Below are 18,335 nucleotides of genomic sequence, written 5' to 3'. Positions count from 1 at the left end.
TCCGTCATGACATATTTTAGCCCAAGCAGTACGGAGATAAATCGGTGGTGAAACACTGTCCTTCTTAGAGGTGATAGTGGACATACTTGATGTTTCACTTCCTTGACCTTCATTCGTCTCTTGACCTTGATTAACCTCTGGATATTTTTCCTCGCACACCATGTGTGAGTGACATCTATTGCAAAATTTACATGAAACTTCTCTTTTCCTCTTACAAAATCTAGCCATGTGTCTTCCTTGGGCGCATATAAAGCAGAGGGACCTTTTCTTGAAAATTTCCTTTCTTTCTTTCGCGGTTAGAGCGGTACAGTCTTCCATCCTGTGTGAACCTTTACAAAAACCACATGGGCTTTCTTGGGCTACTGTTGCCTTGAAGGAAGATGTTGACGCAATCTTCGGTTTATTGAAGGTAGAGCTTCTATTGAAGGCGTTTTCTGGTTTTCTCTCAACGGAGATGACGCTTTTCTTCAAATTACACGCTTGCTCTCTACTTTCAATGTCTTCTTTTAGGAAATCTATCAACTTATCTATCGATAACGCGTCTGCCCTTTTGTTCTTCTGGGTAAAACTGAGGACTATATCTTCTGGCAACAATTCAGTGATTATAGGTATTAAAATACCACCGTATTTCGTTTTAACATTTAGTGCTTCAAGACCCATTACGCTAATGTACAGGCTGTCGAAGAAACTTCTTAAACTTTTTATATCTGAAGATTTTCTGACGGCTTCTAGTTTTCTGATTTTTTCAATGTGAGCCTTTTCTACGAGATCATCTCTTCCAAATCTATCTTGAAGAGTGATAATTGCGTTTGCATAGGTCATGGAAATTCCGCTAACGCTAGTTAAAGCTGTGCCGCCTAGGTAACTCTTCAGATAAACAAGTTTTCCAGAATCGGGTAACGAAGAATTGTGGATAGTTGTTTCAAACGACGTCCAAAATTCTTGCCATTTACTGATATCTCCGTAATATTTTTCGATGACAATTCGCGGTAATTTCGTGGTTGCAAGCTGCGCGCTATTAAATGATAAAGGAGATGGGTTTGGGCTTACTATTTGCGTGGTACTCGATGCTCTTGATTGTAGATCATGTTGAACGTCCAGGCATTTTGCTTTTAAATCTATTATTTTACTTTGAATCAGTTCACAGTCATGTAAGTCCTTTTCTAACTCAGGTTCCGTGTTAAATCCTTCTTGCACCTTTTCATTTAAGTCACTTATATTTGATTCGATTTTTTCTAATTGTAGAATGTACTTTGTTAAAACGGCGTTGGTTACACTTAGAGACGTTGCTCCTAACACTTGAGATATTTCATTGTCCAATCGCGTTAAAGTTCCTCTCGCGTATCCTCTTTTGCTAATGTTTCTTTTGTGTGGATCCATAATTAAAACGATCTACTTCTCGATTTAAAACCTCGTTAATATCCTTTGAAAGTTCAAGAAATTCGCGTATTCGGTACAGGTTTCTTTGAACGGTCACACGGTTTTAAAAGTCTCGTTGAAATTAACTTTAAATTCTTGGTAAGTTCACGAAATTCTATTATCCGTACAGGTTTCGTTGAAAATTCACATACTTTTTAACGGCTACAAACTTCTCGAAAGTCTCGACTTCAGTTTTTCTCACTTTTTCTAATTACTAAATAAGTGTTTAGTGATAATTTCTAAATTTTAATCCATCCCGGGTTTCGGCACCATGAAACGATTCGAAATAGTTTCAGACTAAACTTAACTGAGGTTGGCGAATTAAAATTAACAACACTAAACTTCGATATAAATTTAAGAAGAAAAACAACTTTATTGAAGTGAAAAACACGTCCTTTCGGCTTTACAAATAGTTTGCAACTACCCTCTCTATAGAAAGGGTACAGAATCTTAAAAAAAAAGAGGGGCCTCTCTCGTACCAAGAACGGGTGAATCACCAAATTTTCCACTAGTGTCCACGCTGCTTACAATAGGCGTTTTTTAGCTAGGTAAATAAGGATAGGCCAAAGGCCGCTTATCGAGGCGAACTATCTTCTTTTTACGTTTTTGGTACGAAAGGGGTTTGGGGTTTTTTCGCGACATTTTTCTCGGGCTCTATCATGAGCAAATAAAACTTAGGACGGTTAACTATAAAAAAATATAAGGTTTTCGTTACACCTCCAAATTGAACGGGAATAAATAAAAGTTTTTCTCCCCATGGCCTATTTACAATATTAATATTTATTTCCGAAATTGGGAGGTGACCCTTTATGCACGGCTTAGTATTTATAGACGTGGCCGACGGGCGCCCTGGTCCGAGTTCCCGCCGTTCCTCCCGTTTCCCTGATTTCTGGGGGGTCTAGTGTCGCGCCAGGTTCCACGTGGTAAGCGGGGACATTCACTTTTGAAATGGGATCGACTCCCACATTCAAAGCAGCCAGTTGGGGGCTCATACCTATTGAAGGTAGAGGGACGTGAATTCCAGTTACGTGGATAGTCGTTCGGCCTCGGGCTAGGAGGGGGACCGTTTCTCGGATTCGCGCTAGGGTTAGTCGAAGGGGTTTTAGGAGCTGCCAAGGGGGTCGGCGAAGTCAAAGTATCTTCACCAAGAAAACTCTACGCTCTCGTGACGTCGACAATCAGTTCCCTAAGAGAGGTATATTTCTTTGGTAAAAGAATTTGCTGTATGGGACGCCTCAGATTTTTAAACACTTTGGTAGCTTTTTCTTTATTGGTAAGGGGGGTTTCTAGCCGCCTCATTAAATCCTGCATGGCGTTTAAGTAATCCTGGGCGCTCTCTTTCGATTGTTGTTTTCTCGCGTCAATCAGGTCGCGAATCCTGTCGTCTTCATCCTCATTCCCAAACTCATCTCTAATCGCCGCTTCAAAATCATACCAGGTTTCGAAGTTACCATCGTTTTCGAGCCACCAATCGGAAGCGGGGCCAAGCAGTAAGGTGGGAACCCAACGCGTTAAAAATATGGGCATTGGAATGTTCCGACTGACTCTGAGTCTTTTGGCGGCGGTTAAAAATTCGCCTAGCGAGGGGGACCTGTCGTCGCTGCAATAATATTTTGGCGTCTCGACTTGGGGAATCCAAGCTTGAGGAGTGGCCTCGACTTCCTCTTCCTCGTGGTGTCTATCCCCGTTCCCATTGTTTCGGTGACGGTAACCATTGTTGTGGCCATTATTTTGGCCATTGTTAGCCACTAGGGTAGTAGTGAGGGCTTGAATTTGGGCAGCAAGGGCAGCCAAAAGGTTAGCTTGATCCGCTTGGGTAGGGGGAATATTAGGAGGTTCGTTTCGTGGGCGCGGGGGATCTTCAACCGCTATAGCATTATCTTGGGCCTCGCGATCAGCCATGACTTGGACAGGGGGTGGATTTTTAAGGGCTTCTAAACGTGAACGGCGAGCGTCTCGCTCCTGGGATTGAAAAGCCCTAAGGCAATCAAGGCAACTATGGTGTCTTCCTAAACTAGGGATACACTCGGGGCAAAATACAAAGCTCTGACTAAATTCAGAATCGCTATCCGAGTCGGATTCGCTCATGGGCGTAATACGGTGACGAGAAGCTCGTAATAAAAAAAAATTTTGCAAGGAAACCTTTATGAAAGATCCCGGACGGACCCCCAGTTATGTAACCGCTTTTTAATACCTTAAAGAATTTAGATCAAAATTAAATAGGTTTCCTATCCAGCGGTTCACATAAGGCACGAGCCTTCTCGAAATTAAAGATTTCCGGGTTGAAATGAGGTCTAGGGGTATGATATTAAGTGGAATAACTAACAGGTTTAAATGTCCAAGCGAAATTAAATTTTAATGTCATTAACAAATACTACAACCAAGGCAGAAGGCCCTGGCCAACACAAACTAAGTAAATAAGGAAATCCCCGACACTAGCGTTATTTTATAGATGACCCCCAAAATAATATAAACATGCAAAACGATATAATATATAAACGATAAAACCCCAACAATAAGCATGCACTCTCCAAAATAATAATAATATTATTATCACACTAAAGTTCAAAGTCTTAACAATACCAGCGTTTTGGCTCTCTCTCTCAATCGGTGGCGAGTTGGGCACAAGCGAAGCGATCGCGCACAGCGTAGAATTTTAGCGAACGTAGAACCCGTAACGATCTTTTTATAATAACGGTAACGAAGATCGGGCCTGGTGATGGACTTGGAAGACTGGAGTCCCTTGCAGTCCTTTTTCTAGATCCTTGTCCTGGAGCAGCGAAGTCCTTCGCTCTCCTTTTCAGTTCAGATCCTCGCCCAAAAGTGAAGTCTTCTAATTCTTTTTTCCATGTCCTATTTTCTGGACTTTCGCGGGTTTTTCTCTTTGGCCAATAGATTGGCTTCTCATCTTCGCGGGCTTTCCATGTTTAGCCAATAAGCGATCGAGCTCTGCTTAATTGCACCCATTCTCAGAAGTTCGGTTAAAGTTCAAAATGCCAAATAGATAGAGAGAGAGAAGGTATAGATTTATGGCACGAGAGAGAGCACATTAAGGAGACGGTACCAGGCACCATTAAGTGGCACCCCTAAAAATCGTATTCGCGTACATCCACAATATATTTAAAAATAGAATCACAATGTAAGAACACAGTTCAAATGGCCTAAGCCGCCTAAATACAACAATACATTTTTACCCCAATATACAATTTAACCCTTAACCCAGTACTTTCGCTTGGACATTTTCTTATCAATACAATGCGAGAAATGGAAGAGATATGACGGTCGTAAAAGGGGACTCTTCGAGAAGCCTAGTTCTGAGGGTAGCGCTAATAAGGTACCGAAGGGAATTGTAGCAAAAGTGTGGGAAAGAAGCAATCTCGGGACTACAGGATATCGTTATAATGAGTTAAAATAGGAAATTTATAAAACTGAACTAAAGGGACACTGACACAACTAAAGGTCAAAATATAACCGTGACAAATGGGCCATCGTTTTAGTGAATGAAAAACCAAGCCACTCAGCAACTACAGCGATCTGAAAACGCCGTTGTAACTTTAGGCCAAATTAAAACACTTTACCAAATTAAATGTTTAATTTTTTGGTCTAAAATGCTTTTAGTTCTGCCCCCAGAATCGATCGTTACTTAAATATCGAATATTTTTCAATTATGACCAATTAATTGAAAACAATATGGTCAAGCCATATTCGTCGCTTAACTTGAAGGGAAAATTCATCGCATTTTACGTGATACTTTGATGGCCCGTATCTCCGCGGGTGTTCAGTTTTGGACCATAGTTCTTTGGTGACTTAGTCTTGTTTTGACCCGTAGAATGCGCCCCTGAATTTGTGACAAATCTTTTTGTAACATCCTGTATAAAATACATGCAAAAGTTACAGCTGAATACTGGCTAAAATACCCATGAACTACCTAAAAAACACCAATTTTACCATGCACAAGTGGCTTATTAGAAATTAATACTGAACTTCATAAGAATAATACTAAAGTGCACATGAATATCGACTAAAATACAAACACTGTTATGATGCAAAGTGAAACATACCTTTTTTATGTAGCAGTTTGTATTATTTATGATGCGCAAAATATTGGCGAGCATAAACGGAAAGTTTAACTCCTCCTTCGTTTCGTCTTCGTCACACCGCTTATTGGACGGCTTCGAAAACCCCGCCTTAATTTTCACCCTCAGCTGTCAGTCAACTCTAGCTTTAGAATATGTATACAGTACGCAAACAGAAGGGAAATCGCAGAGCTATTCGTAGACCAGGGGTAAAACGCTCGACTGTTTTTTCCTCGTGGATTGTTTTAAAGCCGAGGGTCGCACGTTCGAGCCTACCTTGAAATTTTGGTTAAAAATTTATATTTATTTTAAGCTATTTAATTCATTTACAAAATAAATTATTTATTTTAAATAATATGAAAAAATGATATTTTAAATAGTTAATTGAAATATAATTTTAAATATATTTTGGAAAATGCCAGGTGTTGATTTCGCTAAAATATACGAGATGTCGCCAGTGTTTCCACTTTGCGGCGAAAAGGTCCGTTTTTGGCGAAAATTAAGTCTCAGTGTCTCAGACCAAGCTCAGACAGCCTTGGAAATAAGGATTTTTTATTGGACAATGTCCAGTGCTTATTTCCGGCCCTGGGACTCTATTCTGTAAGCGTTTTTGGCCGTAAAGTTTTCGTGAACCGTAAAGATTACGGTCGGCAAAAACCGTTTGGTGAAAAAGTCTATTCTGTAACTTTTTGGACGAAAACTTAACGGTAACGGTAAACGTTAACTTTTCGTGAGCACGAAGGCATCCGTAAGCGACTTTACGGATTAAAAAAGCATTGTTAAGCCTATTTCAAAAACACTACTATAGTGATATAAACTTAATTCTTTGCACATGTGTCTATTTTTGACCGTAATTTCAATTACGTTTTGAGAGTGATATTTAAATTGGGCTACCGATTAATACAAATGGAAATTCTTCGGTTTACTGTGCAAGAAAGAAGACAATGCTTTGCGTGTCAACACGTTTTTCGCGATAAATGAAAATTGATTTAATTAAGGTGACAATTTAAAAATAATTAAATTGTGAAGATAAACCAAGCTAAATATCTCTCAATAGTTCAACTTAAGCCTAACGAAAACGGTTTGATGAAATTTAAACGGGAATTTAAAAATTAACGGGAAAAATGTTTTCACTTAACGGAAAAGTTATAGAATAGCATTTTTCTGGAGTTTTCCGTTGGCCGTTATGCTAAAAACGGAAAACTGTAAACTTGACGGGAACCGTAATGTTTACGGGAGGGATGGAGGAAATTACAGAATAGGGTCCCAGCTGAACTGGCTATATAAAACGGTTTCTCCATGAGACTCCATCTCACTTCCTCTGCGCTCTGCGTTTTCTCGCTCCTGCAAGTCTGTTTTCGATGTGAATTATTGACTGTGGAGCTACTCTTGTTAATGCGATTTCTACATTAATTAATCCAGCGAGATAAGCTAATTTTTAATTTTATTTCATATTTATTGCTTTATTATAATAGGAGATAGGACTCATAATCTGTGCTTAATTTATACGAGATGTGGCGCAAAATTGTAATGGTCCTCTTGGGACCCTTGTTCTTTTTCATTTCGAAAGCCACTGCCGTACCTAATTTTAATCTCTGGTGAATCATCTGTCCATTTGTAACACGGGCACAAGTCCTTTAACCGGTATTTTAACTCACCGCACAGAAAACAAAAGTTTCGCTCGTCAAGAAGATGTCTTCGCTCTTTATGGGTCGACATACGGATAAGGTTTTTAGATTGATCTAAAACACAAAGTCTGCAGTGCGCACAGTCACGTGATGTGCAGAAATAATTTAATTGGCCGCAGTCAGGCACGTCTTTTTAAGTCCCATCACAATGAGGGCAGTGTATATGACCCGTACGTGGCATGGGGTCATACCCTACTTTTTTGAGGTTTTTCATGAACATTTTCAGCCATACCGAAAGAGATGTGGTCAGATGAATGAAATATGCCGGAATATTACTTATTATGCTAAAAAACTTACGGATCTTAACATTTCCGAGTAAAGTATACATGCATATGGCTAGACTGTCTCATATGTTTTCAATTTAGCACACATTTTAAGGGACATTTTTACCAAAACAAGAATTACATATTACGTAAGGTGCATCGGAGGAAACACGTGACTTCTTACTAGCCTTGTCACCAACCTTTCTCTCCAGAGTTCGGAAGTGAAATGTCTCTCTATAGTTTACAAAATCCTCTTTTGGCCACCCAGGTGTGTGTTATATGACATTAAGGGGGAGGAGGGGGTCGAACTTGGTTCATAACAAAAGAATTTATCGCCTTTCATCTTTTTCTTAGATACATTGGAATTTATTTTGTCCTTTCTTTACACTCTTAGAAATTGCTGTTCAAATACTGTTCTCTTTTGAACAAAGCAGTTCTTTCCAGAACGATTGCTGTTCAAAATTGTAGAATACTTTTCTAAAAGTTCTCGTCTGTTCTACCTTGAACTAGCAAAGAATTAAGAACAACACTCAGTTCTTGCTAGAACTTAGGGCAAAATCTAAGTTCTATGTCGACAAGCAAGCTGTTCCACTAAAATAATCTTCACCTCTGTCTTAACGTTGTTCTGGGTTACTCATAGACAGAATATAATAATGGAAAATAGTATTTCTAGCATACTGGATAAATTTGCCCCTCTTAGAAAAGAACAAGGGGCAAGTGTTATAGTTTCTATTAACTAGTTTTATATTTTGTATAGTAAGATAAAATTGTATTTTAAAAAGGTTACTCATAGTTATTTTTGTCACGGTTATTTAAGATATAAAAGAATTAAAAACTTTTGTTTACGGAGATATCCAACGTGATTTTATTAAAACATTAAAATTTCTTAGAGACGTTTCGGGCCGCGGCTCGTCATACAGAGACTGAATGACGAGCCGCGGCCCGAAACGTCTCTAAGAAATTTTAATGTTTTAATAAAATCACGTTGGATATCTCCGTAAACAAAAGTTTTTAATTCTTTTATATCTAAAATTGTATTATTCTCTTTCTAGCTGATCGATGAACTTGGACGCTGTAATATTCTTTATTCTACAGGGCCGGTAGGCTCTTGTAGATATGACATGACACCCTTCCGTAATGTTAAAGGAAAATTCACAGTTTTTAGGGTTAGCGTCCCATAGAAAAAGCATTAAAAATTTTCGGTTTTTTAAGGCAATTGAAGCCGGCCATACGGAAAAACTATAGCGAAGTTAGTTTTCGGAATACTTCTAAATTAACAAGCATTTATTAAATGGGAAACTTACCTGTTTCGATTTTTAATTAATGAAGTCTAAGTATTGTACTTAAACTAATTAACAAAGTACATCAAAAAATTACTTTTGGGTCAGAAGTCAGCCTAACCTTATAGCGCGCTTAAACCTATTTCTTCATTTCGTTCTCTTTGACAACTAGGGCCTAGGTTTGTGGGTGCTAACAAGTTACGTTGACTAATTGCGAATGTTGGCTTTCTTGCTGCGAATGTTGGCTAAGGCTTTCTTGCTGATTGTCTTAATTTCTTAGCAGTAGACGCTAACAAATTACTTAGGTATTTCATCCGAGCTTGAGCACCTTTGTATGTATTTTCTAATTAACTGTAGCACCCTAAATAAGAAATACGTCTTTATCAAGTCGAATTTTCGTCTAGAAAAGTAATTCAGGTAAATAATTACAGTTAATAGAGGTTTTTATATCATTTAAAATAAGCTTTTCGAGGTTCTTTACGACCAAGGCTTAAGTTGTATTTTAGTTTGTCTATGTAAGCTAATTTCCAGCTCTGTTTTGGAATTTCAAAAATACGCAGTCTGCTTCGATTCATGATACAGATCCTAACCCTAGGGCCTAGGTATACTGTATTCATGACTGTTTATTGGCGCTTCTAGTTTTAAGTAAAAATGGCATATCTATCCAAATTATTATGGTTTAGAAATCAACGGTAATGTTTTCACCCTGTGAAGAATTCAACTTCAAAATATTACAGGAAAGATGACAAAATTTTCAATGTGTTTTCCATACCGCAGTTAAAAGAATGGTGTTTACGTTATCGCAGTTAATTCAATATTCTCATTTGAGGACAGGTATAAACGGTTTCATTACTTATTAAGACGTTGAGATAAAGATATTTCTTTCCACCCTGTGAAACTTTCGAGAACTTCAAAATACTACTGGAAAGATGACAAAATTTGTGTTTTCCCTGCGGCAATAGAAGAGTGGTGTTTGCTACTTTGCGTTAACGCAGTTGATTCAACATTCCCATATGAGGTATACATGGTTTAATTATTTGTTAATCTCACTAAAATGCTACTAATTGTGTAGGCGTGCGATATAATTCCTGAAACTTAGCCCTAGTAGAAGACCACATCATTCGTTAAAACAATTGTTATCCTATTGATCCAGTCAGTATGTGATGTTTCGTTATGAATTTATAAACAATTGTTACCAACATAGATTGTTTAATTCATAAATATAGGTAACAGTGGTGTTAGTTTGTAACCGATTCACTTAACAGGGTCGTTATGTAATCTAATTAGTCAAATAATTTCCAAGTTTACATTAGAGCAAAATTTTGCCGACGTTACCTCGGGGATACAGAGGGTTACGTTGTTTGCTAGCTCCACCCTCCACATTGCCGTTTGTTAATTCGTCTAATTTGCTATGAATTGTTTAGGTACTTGATTTAATTACTGGTATTCAAGCCAAACTATAAAATCACATCATTTAATTAACATTTTATAGATGATCTTTATGTTACTGAAATTTAGCACAGACTATGATAAAAATTGAATGCAACGTGTCGGAAATAATATTATTTATTGAGACTAATTTTATAAGCTAAATCAACGCAACGATGGTCTTTCACCGTATCAAAAATTCAACAACGGATATCTACGGAAAAACTGCATAAAGTTCATTAAGTTTTGAACGGGGCAGTGCTGTTTACATTAGCACAGTTCTTTCAACGTTACCAATTAAGATACGAAGGGATTAAGCAAGGAAAAAAATCGGCTCATTTTTGAAATAACTATTTTATTTAATAAAAATTAAATATTTGAAAAAAATTTGTTATTTAAAAAATTTATAATTAGAAAAATATTGTAATTAAGAAAAAAAATTGTATTTTGGAAAAAAAAATGTATTTACTAATTAGGAAAAAAATTTATAGTATTAAAAAAAAATATACATTAAAAAAAACACACTTGAAATATATATATATATATATATATATATATATATATATATATATTTTTCAAGTGTGTTTTTTTTAATGTATATATATATATACATATAATGTTAGTTCAAATCTTAATAAAAAGATGAATATTCGTGGTATTATATAGATTTTAAAATATATTTCTCGCCATGTTTTAAACAACATACACATGGTTTATTACAAAACAATATAAGTTAATATTTTTAAGTCCATGAGTTTTTATTATTATTGTATAATTATGGGAATATGTTGTCTTTAGGATTTAAATTTATTATTTCTTAAATAAATATGAGTTGTAAATGTCCAATCCCGAGTTTCAGAAGCACAGAAATGGATGTATATTTCCCAAATAATCCCAACGTTAGGAAACAATGTTTAAATTAATCGGTGGACCAAGCAATGAAGCCTTGTCTTTTGCAAGATAATGTCTTGATCTATCAAAGAAAGACTAATAGTTTACTAATAGCCACTTCGTTTGCATTATCATTTTTCTCTGAATTGCTTTGGTAGAAATAATAAAGAGACTCCCACATGCAGTTCCTTCAATTGAAGCCCCAAAACCAACTGATGCATTCACAATATCTATGTCTGAAATGAATAAAAGAATGAACAGAGGAAATGCACAACAAGTTTGGATTTAATAACATCTCTTGCTCTTTTGCAATCAGGATTGTTTTTGTTATTTATTGAGGTTAATTCCATGATCAGGAGAGACGTTTTTGTAAAGTGCTACGCTTGAAGTTAATTGAATTGGCCAAAAAAGTAAGTAATCGCAATTATGAAATAGAATGAATGTTTGTTAAACTTACTTTGCTTGGGCAAAATTAATGCAAAGTTAAGACCATAACAAAACAAGTCATTATCGTCATTATTTACATTTGTGGGAGCTAAATTGACTCCAAGAGCCGCTCTTTACAAAGACTACTCTCCTCATCCTGCAATTAACTGCAAACGTTCACAGCTATTGAAAAAAAATACATTAAATTGCAAAAACGCAAGGGCAGGTATTTTCCAAGCAATTCATCATCGCTCGGTCTTCCAATAATTTAAACCATTTTTCATAACGTCATGATTAATAATAATAAATGTTAATCCTTCATTGTTTAGTAATAAATAATGTGTACGTGGTAGGAAATATACATATAACACAAATATTCACCTTTTCATTTTCATTATGATTTGAACTAACGTTACCTATAGCAACACCAATGATCTATAACTAAGCATTTTAAATTTCGCGCCAAAAAGTAGATTTTTTCGCCATCTACGGGTTGCTGTTGGAAGTAAAACATCCAGTGGTTATCGCGCATGTCAATGGGCGGGGCTTTACATTTCCTCACTCGAACTACTTTCGGTGATGTAATTGCTTTGAAGCACGATTGGCTCCTCTAAACGGAGGGAAGTTCGAATACAACCAATCTGGTTTGACTTCATCTTTTACGCGTCGTTTGCTCAAGAGTTTTCTTTAAAGCCACAGGAAAAGGCGCTACAGAATTCGATTTCTACACTTTCTGTACGTAGTAGCCTATTCACTTTTGTTATTACTTGCAAAATATTTTTGAAGAACTGCAACCGCGCAGAAGAATAAGCAGGAAACCGGCTATACAGGGTGTACCAAAAAGGGTGGTACACCCAGACTACAGTTGGCTCTATTGGCAATTTAAAGTCAAAGAAGCTTTATGACATTTTTGACACTATTTATGACTGAATTAAATAAATGCTAATTTATTTTTAATTAAGGCGTCGTCTGTGAAAATCTTAAACTATCATTTTCAAAAGGTGACCTGGACAGCAAAATATCATAGAAAAATTTCGACTCGAAATTATGATCTAAAGCAAACCAACCGACTTTTGTTCGGTCCTACCACCCTTTTTGTAACATGCAGCTTACAACTTGATTTCCGTTTGAATCTCTTCCATTGACATGTCATCATCCTCCTCCTCTTCGTGAGGTTGGGCCGTCTGCTCCCCAGCGTTTTGAGGCGGGGTGGGGATCACTTCGGCGCCTTGGGGAGGGACAGACCCAACCTCAGCCAACGAATTCGGTTGGCCTACTTGGTCCCCTTCTACCAAAATTGAATAATACTTTGTACATTTTCACTTTTAGTATTAAATGAGTTTTATACCACGAACGCGGCTCCACCAGTCGCGCATTACAAGGACTCCAGCGCCTTGAGGCGGGGTAGGCACCACTCCGGCGCCTTGGGGAGTGGCATTCCCAGCCTCCGACATCGAATTTTGTGGGCCTTCATAGTCTCCTTTTACCAAAATGGAATAATACTTTGTACATTTTCATTTTTAAGTATTAAATGAGTTTTATACCACGAACGCGGCTCCAGCAGTCGCGCATTAAGCGGCCGTAGCGGCCACAATTATTACAACGCCGGCCCCTGGCGTTGCGACCGCTACGACCTCCACAACCGTTAACCCGGCCTCCGCGGCCGTTTCCGCCGCGTCCACGGCCCGTATAAATGCGGCCCCCTCTTGGTGCAAAAGCCCCGCGCCCTCTTGGGCCAACAGCCCCGCGCCCTCTTGGGCCAACAGCCCCACGACCTCTTGGGCCAACAGCCCCACGACCTCTTGGGCCAACAGCCCCGAGACCTCTTGGGCCAACAGCCCCGAGACCACTTGGGCCAACAGCCCCGCGTCCTCTGGGGGCAAGAGCCCCACCTATGGCATTTATTAGCCCATCTCCCACTCCCGGTCCTCCAGTATTTATGTTCACTGTCACGTTACAGTTTTCCCCTATGTTGAAAAAGCGGTCCATTTTTTTAACTAGAATTTGAAATAAAGACCCTTATTACTATGGTGCTAATCTTTCTTTCACTTACGGACTATTCTCATATTAATTGTAGGCCTAGCTGATTTTAAGAGATCACTCTTAAAATCAGCTAGGCCTACAATTAATATATTAAATAATATATTAAAGGGATTGAAAATCAAGCCGGAGAAATGGCGTCAAGTGGAATTATTATTTCTTGAATTAATCGAACTAAGTTTCTTGAAAACACGTTTATCATAATTACGGGCCTGTACTGTACTTTTAAAACTTTTTTCACCATTAGCCAACCTGCAAGCACTGACTGCTATCTATTACCCCGAAGCCTTAGCTGCTACCATGAAAGAGACAACGCTCATTAACCGAGGCTTAACCTATATATTTTGAAAAAGACGCTTCAAAAAAATTTCAAAGTAGAATTATAACCCATAAGTGCTCTAAAAGATGCTAAATAAGTAATTAATCACAAAATAAACCTAATTTTTAAAATATTTCCCATTTATAATCATATTCTATGATAGTAAGTTTAAAAATAAATCCGCTTACTTTGTTGCGTCTCGTTGTTTGAAAATTGTAAGTGCGTTCAGCAACCACTACCAAGTTCTCGGTTTAGTACCAGATTGCAATATATCTACGTAACCGGTAACCTAAAGCGCTTTTATGGTGGCCGTAGCTAAACGCAGCGAATAAAACCGGGGAATACGGTAAATTTACTTTCTTCTCTAATATAGCTTTTCCAGCGGTTTTAAAAAATATATAAGATAATTGAAAGAACAATAGTTACAGACAGGTTTACAATATTTCTTTATTTATATGGCAGGAAACAATCACAACTACATAACTTTAAAAGTGGCGGTATAGGAAGTTTGTTCTGTTTAAAGCGACATCTCGAGGAAAAGGTGTTAAAAAATATGTTTATCTGATCTCTTAGAAAAAATATTTCGGCATGATTGTTATTTTAAAAATGACTTTCACTATATGATTTCTAAAACTCTATTTGTAACGTTAATCTTTAGCTTAATATAAAGTTTAGTCGTGTTCGAGTATTTTCAAAAACTAAACTACCTGTTGCGACTTGCGAGTAATAAGCATCTCTTCAGAATCAATTTACAATGCCATATAATAAACGATGCGTGGTTCTTGGATGTTCAAGTTGCAGTGACAATCTAGCCCAAGACGGTTCATACAGTTTACATTTTTTTCCAAAAGGTACTGTAAACCTTAACAAAAAGTGCCCTATTGGGCGACTGGGGTATTTAGCTAAGTTTCCTACAATGTAAAGGTAATGATGATCTAATTAAAATGTGGATTTTGGCTACAAATCGTGGTAAAGAGTGGACCCAAACAAAGTGTCCGTTATTTGTTCATAACATTTTAGTCAAGATGATGTTATCGTTACTAAAGGGAAAAAAGGATGTTACTGAAACCACATTCAATACCAATTCATGGAACAAGTTTTGATAAAGAGCTTGTAGAAAGCTCAAATTCTAAACTTTTACTAACAGTACATGAAGATATAAATTTAATACATTCTCAAGCTTTTGATGATAATGAAACAGCAATCCAATCAAAACTAACTGGAGGTAACGCTGCACTTGTAGGTACAGTTCTGCCACCATGTAAAGAAGGAATAAGTATTGCAACAGGAAAATTCGGCACTAAATGTAAAGCTACGCAAACTGTTATTACAATGGCTACAAAAGGTACTCAGACACTAAACTTAAACAATGTTTGGTTCAATCAATAGACATATTTGGGGTATTGCTGCTAGAAACGTAAAAAAATCCGAGATCATTGATTACAAACAAACGTCACACAACTCTTATTTACTTCAGCGCCTAGCATTCACAAAGTAGAATCTACACTGATAATGTTGAACCAAAATCAAGATGTCAGCTACTGCCCATTAGTAAAAGAAGTAGAAACTAATCTGATAAAACTGTTCAACTTGCAAATATGCATTTGGCCCAGAAGTTTTTTTCGGTGTAAATGTTTATTTTCAATAGCATTATCTACGAAGACAGAACATTCAGTTAGATGCCTTGCATTTCAAGTAAAACTTGAACCTAAAAACAAGAATAGGTTTAAATAAATAAATAAATGCTTTTTTTTTAATATTTTAAACAGTAGACGCCAGAGACATTTGTTGTGTTATCTAATGTTTCAAGTCCAGAAAAGGTGAAGAATGAAATTTAAATTTTTTCCAAGCTTTGCGTCAATCGCAAACAACATGCAATAGAAGTTGAAGATTTTCAGGCTAGAAATGTAGAAAACAACTAAATGCAAGAGTAATATTTACTAAACATTATGTCATTAAAAAAGCAATGACTGTAGAAATAAATGTTTGCCTAATTTTTAAAAATTTAAGTAACATCAATAAAGCTTTTGAAAAGTTTGCCTCACTTATTTTTCCTATATTTAATACTTTTTTGTGATTTCATTCTGTGTACATTATTTCAAATAAACATCGAGATTATTGAGATGATATTTTCCGCAATCATGTTAATTATTTCCTGGTCTATTGCTAAAATTTTCAAATTTCATTAAATTAAATATTAATACCGTAACAGATTTAAAGAGAGCAAACTCATTATTTCTTCATTAATAGACTTCCATGCTTTTAACGGAAAAATATAAGAACAAACTTCCGTGCTTTTAACGGAAAATATAAGAAGAAATATTTTTTTCTCAAATAACAACTTGATTATATTAAATAATCACAACCACATAATAATTTTAAAAGTTGCAGTATATAGCGAGTTCGTGCTGTTTCAAGTGATAGTAATTTTCACCTTCAGATTTAATCAAAGAGGCTAAAAAAAGGAGTAGAAGGCTTGACTGAAGTGTTCTGGCTTTGAAATATTGCCTCTGAACTTCCTGTGTGCTCCTAAAATGTTTTGCCAAAGCTGCTAGTTCAACTGTTTTTCTTATTACCCTCTTTGATTTAATGTAGTTTGAATTCCATTTGCTACGTATATATAATATTAATCAAAACGTCTGGGATTTAACCAAGACCTAAAAAGTATCGATAAGAACAAGGTTAATCACTTGACTGAATATAAGTGATGTGTTTAAATTAGTATTCATTGAGTGCCTTATAACTTGTCAAGTTTTTCCCGAAAATATCGGTTTACATGAAGCCGATATTGGCCGATACCGATATGAAAAAGATAGGCCGATATATCGGCCGATTTATCGGTAACCGATATATCGGTGCATCCCTAGTTAGCTCCCTATTCTACGGCATGCAGAAATAAGCGTTGAAATAATCAATATAAAATCACCAACGTGTCTACACAAAATTAATAAAAATTAAGACCGAAGTCACAGATATTAATCAAAACGTCTTGGATTTAACCAAGACCTAAAAAGTATCGATAAGAACAAGGTTAATCACTTGACTGAATGCGCAGATATTGAAAGTTTTTTTTTTAAAATTAAGACTTACATGCTTAAGATGCTGTTCGGACAGTGGGACAAAGGACGATCTTCCTCGTAGATCTTAACATGGCGGGTGGGTAAAAAAGGAGAGGGCGTCGGACAGCCCCTTTAAGAAACTAATGTTCCATCACCCTATTCCATTGAATAAACTTAATTTACTGGTAGTCAATTTATTCCCTCTCAATAATTTGAAAAATTTACTTATCTCGGGTTTTCGAGCACAATTCCATTCCCCGTTTACATTTTATAACTACATTATCATTTTTAGGAGAGTACGTGTATGACATTGCGTCGTTAATAGGTTGCTAACATATCCCCGTTCATGGCCTGAACGATTTATAGTGAAACCTTTTGTTTTTGTGCAAATTTCAAACGAATGGCTAAAAGTGCGCCTCTTTTTAGGGTAGAAAGAAACTAAAAATAAGGATTTTTTGGAAAAGGTGGCAATTAACAAGCAAATTAGCAATAATTTGGAAAGGTACCAATAATTAGGGGTAAAAACATATTCTATTTAGTAAAATTTTGGAAAAGGGGAAATTTATTCAGTTGATAAAACTTGACAATAACAAAAACAGGCCCACATTTAGCCGCTCATATTTCAACAATGGCGGAAAATTCAATAGGGATGTTATGATTTTTAGTCTTGGTTAAACTGAATATATGTAAGAGGGAAAGACACGGGGAAAATACTTTGCCTTCCATCTCGCTCGATGGAAAGATCATAAAAAGAGTAGAGACGTCGAGGGGTCAACCCCCTGTATATCCCGATACTGAGCATTGAAATCTCTTGTGTCTATAGCAGCGGTACGACAGACAACGGTCACACGGTTCTATGCCAGGCCCATGGCGTCTCTATCGTTTCTATGGCTCGCAAGCAGTAGGGGGGGGGGGTGCATACTATTCGAAATTTTTTTATTTTCTTTGTTGTAAACTTGTAATTGCCAACTTAAGGGCGCTAAGGGTGTGAGAGTGTCAGCTGGACTCAGCGCGGTCGTAGCCTGAAATTTCTGACTTGGCTATTTTGCAGTATAGCCTGCGTTCACCGAGTCGCGTGATCTAGGAGGCTGTGACTCGACTCTGCTAGTAAGTCTGTATATCTTCAGGAACAAGATTAATGAATGTATTAATGGTTTTTAAAGGAATATGGGATTTATCAGGGATAGCCCTGGATTTATGTACTCGTTGCTGCGAATCTTCCTATATAAATGTAGTATTTCAAGTAGCCGCAGAGACTTCTGGTAGCACTCTGTAATTGTATACATTTGGTAGAATACTTTTATAGAAATTGAAATGGTAGAAAATAATTTCAAAATAAAATTTGGTCGAATTATTTCGTAGTTGTCCTATTTCAAGCCGAGGAATGTTCTCAAAAACAGTTACTATTTGATGACGGAAACCTTAAAAAGTACTATTCACACGGAA

General features: G+C 36.8%; 2 protein-coding genes and 1 long non-coding RNA gene across 8 annotated transcripts; 1 reads left to right on the top strand and 2 right to left on the bottom strand.

Moving 5' to 3' along the window:
* Positions 1-2,574: 2,574 nt before the first annotated feature.
* Positions 2,575-4,327, bottom strand: LOC149720209 (uncharacterized). Its single transcript, XM_089864466.1, has 2 exons — positions 4,003-4,327; positions 2,575-3,713 (listed from the first exon to the last, which is right to left on the bottom strand). Exon 2 carries the CDS (start codon positions 3,505-3,507, stop codon positions 2,575-2,577), a length of 933 nt encoding a protein of 310 aa, XP_089720592.1. The 5' UTR covers positions 3,508-3,713; positions 4,003-4,327.
* A 4,575-nt stretch (positions 4,328-8,902) lies between these two features.
* Positions 8,903-10,627, top strand: LOC149720208 (uncharacterized). 3 transcript variants are annotated; one of them, XR_016381612.1, is made up of 4 exons: positions 8,903-9,560; positions 9,633-9,744; positions 9,799-10,150; positions 10,219-10,627. It is a non-coding gene; the product is annotated as an uncharacterized LOC149720208 (long non-coding RNA). The 3 variants fall into 3 exon arrangements; XR_016381614.1 differs by having other exon boundaries at positions 8,903-9,744; positions 9,799-9,952; positions 10,030-10,150; XR_016381591.1 differs by having other exon boundaries at positions 8,903-9,744.
* A 123-nt stretch (positions 10,628-10,750) lies between these two features.
* On the bottom strand, positions 10,751-17,896 carry LOC149720207 (uncharacterized). Of its 4 annotated transcripts, XM_089860465.1 has the most exons (6): positions 17,115-17,896; positions 16,921-17,045; positions 13,016-13,468; positions 12,820-12,951; positions 12,585-12,759; positions 10,751-12,477 (listed from the first exon to the last, which is right to left on the bottom strand). In XM_089860465.1, exons 3-6 carry the CDS (start codon positions 13,458-13,460, stop codon positions 12,429-12,431), a joined length of 801 nt encoding a protein of 266 aa, XP_089716591.1. In that variant the 5' UTR covers positions 13,461-13,468; positions 16,921-17,045; positions 17,115-17,896; the 3' UTR covers positions 10,751-12,428. The 4 variants fall into 4 exon arrangements, 1 of the variants encoding a protein (XP_089716591.1); XR_016377150.1 differs by lacking the exons at positions 10,751-12,477; positions 12,585-12,759; positions 12,820-12,951; positions 13,016-13,468 and adding an exon at positions 14,258-16,836 and having other exon boundaries at positions 16,921-17,896; XR_016377099.1 differs by lacking the exons at positions 10,751-12,477; positions 12,585-12,759; positions 12,820-12,951; positions 13,016-13,468 and adding an exon at positions 14,258-16,487 and having other exon boundaries at positions 16,921-17,896.
* Positions 17,897-18,335: the final 439 nt, after the last annotated feature.

This window comes from Phalangium opilio, unplaced genomic scaffold (genome assembly GCF_054372755.1).
Source record: "Phalangium opilio isolate 3A_F unplaced genomic scaffold, DU_Popi_V2 ptg000002l_1, whole genome shotgun sequence".
NCBI lineage: Eukaryota > Metazoa > Arthropoda > Arachnida > Opiliones > Phalangiidae > Phalangium > Phalangium opilio.
This window is presented reverse-complemented; position numbering and strand designations above follow the sequence as displayed.

Excerpts from the sequence above, each read along its gene's own strand:
- LOC149720207 (XM_089860465.1), bottom strand. The coding sequence starts at position 13,460 with ATGGACCGCTTTTTCAACATAGGGGAAAACTGTAACGTGACAGTGAAC. Across the intron at positions 12,760-12,819 it reads CTGGTGGAGCCGCGTTCGTG|AAGGGGACCAAGTAGGCCAA; the intron begins GTATAAAACTCA and ends CAATTTTGGTAG. Across the intron at positions 12,478-12,584 it reads ATTCAAACGGAAATCAAGTT|GTCACCTTTTGAAAATGATA; the intron begins GTAAGCTGCATG and ends TTTGCTGTCCAG.
- LOC149720209 (XM_089864466.1), bottom strand. The coding sequence starts at position 3,507 with ATGAGCGAATCCGACTCGGATAGCGATTCTGAATTTAGTCAGAGCTTT.